This window comes from Cynocephalus volans, chromosome 8, assembly GCF_027409185.1.
Source record: "Cynocephalus volans isolate mCynVol1 chromosome 8, mCynVol1.pri, whole genome shotgun sequence".
Classification (NCBI taxonomy): Eukaryota; Metazoa; Chordata; class Mammalia; order Dermoptera; family Cynocephalidae; genus Cynocephalus; species Cynocephalus volans.
In genome coordinates, this window is record NC_084467.1 from 100,725,838 (window position 1) to 100,732,746 (window position 6,909).

General features: G+C 40.0%; 1 protein-coding gene across 2 annotated transcripts in view; it reads left to right on the forward strand.

Annotated features, from left to right (window-relative positions):
* The window catches only part of HIPK1 (homeodomain interacting protein kinase 1), a 48,454-nt gene extending 43,283 nt beyond the window's left edge, over positions 1–5,171 (forward strand). For both annotated transcript variants that reach the window (XM_063104273.1, XM_063104274.1), the window contains exon 16: positions 395–5,171. In XM_063104273.1, the coding sequence (XP_062960343.1) occupies positions 395–883 (489 nt within the window). In that variant the 3' untranslated portion in view covers positions 884–5,171. The remainder of the gene's footprint in view (positions 1–394) is intronic.
* The last annotated feature ends 1,738 nt before the right edge of the window (positions 5,172–6,909 follow it).

A 6,909-nucleotide genomic window follows, 5' to 3' on the forward strand; every position in this document is an offset into this window, starting at 1 on the left:
CTAGGCTCCGCATTTCAAGAGGGATATGAGGAACTTAGAAGAGAACAAAAGAAAGATTAGGAAAAATTCAAATTCACTGGTGCCAGAATAGGGTGAATTGAGTCAACAGTTATTAACTTGCAGGAGTAGGCAACCCTATGAACTCTTGATCCTCCCCCTTCCTCTGTCATACTTAAGAGCAAACTGCTGCTCTGTGAGCAGGGTTAGGATCTGTTCTGCCAAAAGGCAGAGGGATGGGTGGCCTATTTCTGATAGCATTCATTGCCAGTCTAGAAGATTCTTTGTGTGGCAGTCCAGAAACAGTGCAAGTCAGAACCTCAACTCTTACCTTGGCCTTTGGTGCCCTCAACCAGAGTGACCTCAAGATTCCTCACTCCCTTCTTTCTCCTTCCAGAACCAGCAGTCATCAGCAGCGCCAACCTCGCAGGAGAGAAGCAGCAACCCTGCCCCCCGCAGGCAACAGGCGTTTGTGGCCCCGCTCTCCCAAGCCCCATATGCCTTTCAGCATGGCAGCCCACTACACTCGACGGGGCACCCACATCTGGCCCCAGCCCCTGCTCACCTGCCAAGCCAGCCTCATCTGTATACGTATGCTGCCCCCACCTCTGCTGCTGCATTGGGCTCCACCAGCTCCATTGCTCATCTTTTCTCTCCCCAGGGCTCTTCAAGGCATGCTGCAGCCTATACCACCCACCCTAGCACTCTGGTGCACCAGGTCCCTGTCAGTGTTGGGCCCAGCCTCCTCACTTCTGCCAGTGTGGCCCCTGCTCAGTACCAACACCAATTTGCCACCCAGTCTTACATTGGGTCTTCTCGAGGCTCAACAATTTATACTGGATACCCGCTGAGTCCTACCAAGATCAGCCAGTATTCCTACTTGTAGTTGGTGAGCATAGGGGAGGAGGGGTCATGGCTGCCTGCTCCTGGCCCTGTGTTTTTAATGATGGGCTGTGGTGAGCTTCTCCCTTACTCTCTCTTGAAACTCCTTAGCCAGCAACTTGTTCTGCAGGGGCCCACTGAAGCAGAAGGTTTTTCTCTGGGGAACCTGTCTCAGTGTTGACTGCATTGTTGTAGTCTTCCAAAGTTTGCCCTGTTTTTTAATTCTTTATTTTCGTGACAGCATTTTTGGTATTTGGAAGAGTTCAGATGTTCATCTTCTACAGTTACCAAGGAAGAGAGATCACTCTGAAGTTATACTTTGAAAAATATTTTCTGTCTCTGACTTGATTTCTACAAATGCTTTTAAAAACACCCCTCCTTATTTAACATTTTATTGAGATTGCTGGTCAGAGGAAAAATGCTGATAGAAGGACTTGAAATCTGGTAACAAGTGAGAAAAGAAAATCATTATTTTTTTTTGTTTAAAAACCAAGATCTATTTGCCTATTTTACTTTAAAAGCAGCTTACACAAGTCTGTATTTCACTATCAGGCATTTCTCCTCACAATTTTATCTTTGTTTATGGGACACTTAAACTTATATTGTTTTATTTTTATTTTCATATCACACTATACTAAATGGGCAATTGTTATTTTTGCAAAACTGGTTGCGTGTTGGTATTCTCTCAGTTGCTCCTGTGTTTATTATAAAGTGATGTTAAAAGGCAGCTCACCATTTGCTGGTAACTTAGAGTGAGGGAATCCATACCTACCATGAAAACACCAAATATTGTTTTTAAGTGAAGCACCATGAATTCTTTTTGAATTATTTTTCAAAAGTCCTCTCTCAGATTCACCTTAAATTTTATTATTGGAAAAGCCATTAAGGTAGTTATTATGTGGTGGTAGTGATTTTATTATATGCAAAATCTTTCTGTTATGAGACTGGCATTGATGAGCTTTGCCTAAAGATTAATATGAATTTTCAATAATACATCTCTGTATTTTCGTCATCTCTCCCTTGTGTTTTATGTGATTTATTTGGGGAGAAAGCTAAAGAATCTGAAACCAGATAAGAACGTTATTGTGTATAGCTTTTATACTTTAAAGTAGCTTCCTTTGTATGCCAGCAGCAAATTGAATGCTCTCTTATTAAGACTTATATAATAAGTGCATGTAGGAATTGCAAAAAATATTTTAAAAATTTATTACCGAATTTAAAAATATTTTAGAAGTTTTGTAATGGTGGTGTTTTAATATTTTGCATAATTAAATATGTACATATTGATTAGAAAAATATACCAAGCAATTTTTCCTGCTAACCCAAAACGTTATTTGTAATCAAATGTGTAGTGATTACACTTGAATTGTGTATTTAGTGTGTATCTGATCCTCCAGTGTTACCCCCGGAGATGGAATTGATGTCTCCATTGTATTTAAACCAAAATGAACTGATACTTGTTGGAATGTATGTGAACTAATTGCAATTATATTAGAGCATATTACTGTAGTGCTGAATGAGCAGGGGCATTGCCTGCAAGGAGAGGAGACCTTTGGAATTGTTTTGCACAGGTGTGTCTGGTGAGTTGTTGTTCAGTGTGTGTCTCTTCCTTCCCTTTCTCCCTCCTTCCCTTATTGTAGTGCCTTATATGATAATGTAGTGGTTAATAGAGTTTACAGTGAGCTTGCCTTAGGATGGACCAGCAAGCCCCCGTGGGCCCTAGACTGTTCACTGGGATTTATCAGAACAGGATAAGTAGCTGTGTTGTGTAAATGCATTGTTCTCAGTTTCTCTGCTGACACTGAAAAACAAAAACAGCAGCTTTTCTCCTTTACACCACCTCTACCCCTTTCCAGTTTGGATTCTCAGCTTGCCGTTGCATATTCCCCATTTGGCTCTCTCACTGTGTGCTACCTTGCTTCTGTGAGAATTTAGGAAGCAGCAGGTGAGAGGAGTCAAGCCAATATTAAATATGCATTTTTTTCTTCTTTAAAAAAGTATGTGCAATCACTTTTAGGATGAGATTTTTTTTTTTCTTATTCCCATGTGGCAGTCCTTCCTGCAAATAGTTGACATTCCTAGTAAAATATTTGCTTGTGAAAAAAAAACATTATAACAGATGTGTTTATACCAAAGAGCCTGTTGTATTGCTTACAATGTCCCCACACTATGAAGAAGAGTTTTGTGGTGCCGCTGGTGACAAGGAACTCACAGAAAGTTTTCTTAGCTGGTGAAGAATATTAAGAAGGAACCAGAGCCTGTTGAGTCATTGGGGCTTTTGAGGTTCTTTTTAACAACTTGTATATTCTTGGGAATATACTGTGTGAATATACTGCTGTGAAATTGTCCTTGTATTCTCAGCTCCTGCACGGATCTGAGTCAGGTAGAAGGTACTGGGGATGGAGCCATTCCTGCCCATAAAGGATTTGAGGGAAGAAGGTTAACCCTAAGATATAGATGTGTTCCATCTGAATTGAAATTTATATATTTGAAGGATAATTCTAGGACTGGTTCTGTGTAGAGATGGTGTCAAGAAGGTGCAGGATGGAGATGGGAGATTTCATGGAGCCTGGTCAGAAACCCTCTGTACCGGGTTGAACACTGAGGAGCTGTCAAAGTATTTGAAGTTTCTTCATTGTAAGCAGTAAGGGCTTCCAAGATGGGGCAGGTAGTCAGTACAGCCTACCAGGAACATGTCATGTTTTCTGAATTTTTTTTTAATCATTATATTGAGTTGTGTTTTCAGCACTGTATTGGTGAAGACAGCCAAGCAGTTTGTATAGTTTCTGTTACTAGTGTTATGCAGTTTTCTGGTCAACATGTGTGAACTTTGTATCTCCTTTTTGCCAAGCACATTTTGATTTTCTTGTTCAAATGCAGGTCTAGTTTCTAATGGAAACATTTTTTGTTGCTTATCTTTCCTCTACAAGGGACAAGATTTGTTGTTTTTGTATGTAAGAAATGAGATGCAGGGGGAAAAAAAAAACCCCACCACCTTGCCCCAAGTCCAATAAGTAGATACCATTTAAGATAGGAGTCTTAACTCCATGGGAAAAGAATACCAAGCTTGTACTGTTACCTTAATCACCTGACTAACAGTGTGTGGCTTTAAAAACTTTAGAGATTTCAGTCTTAGTCTGCAAATTGGCATTTCAGATTTACCAAGATAAAAATCCACTTGTATCTGCTATTCAGTATATGTGCTGGATGTGGCTTTAAATTCTGTCCCTGGGGCTTAACATTGCTGGCCCTGACAGCTTGGAGGAAGCCCCATGAATTTAGTGAGCATCTGGCTTGGGTCACAGTGGCCTGACTTTAAACCAGCTTAAGCCTTTAAGTCCTCTCTCAAAACTTGCATTTCCAGTTTCTGCCTTTCTGTGTGAGAGGTGGGGAAGTAGGGAAGGGTTAAGTATAGCCACTCTAGGCTCATCAGGACACTTGATCACTCCAGAGTTTTTAATAGCTCCCAGAAGGTGATACCACTCTTAGCGATCAGCTGAAATACCAACTCCAGAAATAAGAACTCCATTTCAAACAATTCTGGCCATTCTGAGCCTGCTCTTGTGATTGCTTATCCATCATCCTCCACTAGAGGGGCTAAGCTTGACTGCCCTTAGTTAGGCAAGCACAATAATGTGTGTTTTATTCAGCATTATTATGCAAAAATCCACTAGTTGCGATGGTTTGTTTTAGTATAGAAAATGAAATTGCCTCTCAGTGACAGGAATGGCCCAAGCCTGCTTCCTATTTTGATTTTTTTAAAAAACTGATGAATGGTGCAGCATGTCTACATGGTTGTTTGTTGCTAAACTTTATATAATGTGTGGTTTCAATTCAGCTTGAAAAATAATCTCACTACATGTAGCAGTACATTATATGTACATTATATGTAATGTTAGTATTTCTGCTTTGAATCCTTGATATTGCAATGGAATTCCTACTTTATTAAATGTATTTGATATGCTAGTTATTGTGTGCGATTTAAAATTTTTTTGTTTTTTCCCTTTTCTGGTTGTGCGCTTCCCTTTTACGACAGCCTCTAGAAACAGTTTCTGAGAATTACTGAGCTCTGTTTGTAATGCAGATGTACTTAGGGAGTATGTAAAATAATCATTTTAACAAAAGAAATAGATATTTAAAATTTAATACTAACTATGGGAAAAGGGTCCATTGTGTAAAACATAGTTTATCTTTGGATTCAATGTTTGTCTTTGGTTTTACAAAGTAGCTTGTATTTTCAGTATTTTCTACATAATATGGTAAAATGTAGAGCAATTGCAATGCATCAATAAAATGGGTAAATTTTCTGATTCACTTGGCTGTTTTTGACTTCTGTTATAGGGATACAGTGGGGATCAACAAATGACATCTTTGGAATGGTTAATCACATTGTATCTGAACATCAGTAGAGTATTAGAGACAATTTCATTCATGTAAATCTTCATAATGGAAATGGATAGGATTTGGTAGAGAATACTTTCCAAGAATGGAAAGTCCAGGGCCCTTACTTTCGACCGTCTGGATCTGACCCTTTGAAAGAGGTAGAAGATTTCTGAGACAGGCTAATTAAACTTTGTTTCCTAGCATATTTCACCAAACATCTAAAATAGTAGAATAAAAATAATTCACCACAGGAAGATGCTATTTTATTCCCTCCTTTCAAGCTGCACTGTTAGAGTCATGGTCCTTTATAGAGGACTACCTCTGATCAGATTTCTATTTATTCTAAAGTGAATAAAATTTTTTCTGATAAAGAAATAGGGTTTGTCTAGATTAATCACTGTCTGAGTACATGCTATATTTGTTTGACTTCTTTTGATACATGTTTGAGGCCAATTCTACCTTATAGAGGCCATTAATTCATTTTGGGCTCCCGCAGCTGTAGTTGGGACATAGAAATGAGAAACACCTAGAAATACCCTTTAGGACAATAACCAAGAGAAATGATCAATAGTCTGTTGTCTCCCAGTCGTAGGGAAGTCAGAATACATTTACTTTTATTTAGACTGCAACTTGTATATTTTTCAGATTTTTCCCCCTAAATAAATGAATATAAATAAGAGTGAACTCGCCAGACACTCCTGTTAAGAATATACTGACCACTTTCAGACACAGTAAAGCCATGTAGAACGGCTCTGCTGTCAGTGTCACTCCAGATGATCAAGAGTTAATTAACTGACGTCTCAATGACCGCTTTTGGTTTTTTTTGTTTGTTTTTTAAAATTTTTGCTTTGTTGTTTTTATCTCAATTGTATATTCTCTTCCTTGAGCTAAGTCAGAGAGAGATTGGCATAGTCCCCTAAAGTAATTGGGTGGTCTGTGGGGAAATCTGAATTTTAGAGAAGAAAACCCCTTTAAATTCAATCTACATGGCTTGCTTTGTGGAAAATTTTCCACAGGGGATGAAGTCTAAAGCCTTGGTTTCTCTATTAATCACGAGGTATGACACCAGGTGTTTAGCACAAGATGGCGCCAGTGAGCTACAGAAGAAAGACTTGACCACTTTGGCCTTTTTTTCCCACCTCGTTCCCTCAAACCTCATATCCACCGCTTCCAGCTTCTACTGAGCTAACAGAAAACAATACATTCTGTTATTGCTGGGTAAGGGAAGGATTAATGAAAGCTGTCAGTTTCTTAAGAAGTCAGCACTGGAAGCACTCTCCGAAAACACAGGAACAATTTGCGGAGTTTTCTCTGGGGTTTCTGCTTCCTGCGGCTAACTCCTTTTCCTGGGTGACTGCCCGGAAGGCCTCTGCCTTTGGCTTTCCGTTTCTTCCCTTTCCAGGAGAGCCTACAACCCAGGCGGGAGGCGGTTAAAGCTTCTGGCTGCTGTGCAATGGAGCCATCTGTGTTTGATCAATCCAGACGGAAAGGAGGGGGTTGGGGCTGTGAAGAGACTGTGAAAGCATTCCAGAGTAGTGAGAGAGACCAGGAGATCAGAAAGAGAGAAGGCACCGCCCCCACCCCGCCTCCAAAGCTAACCGCGGGCTCGAGGGGAAGAGGCCAAGGCACACTGGCCTCACTCTCCAG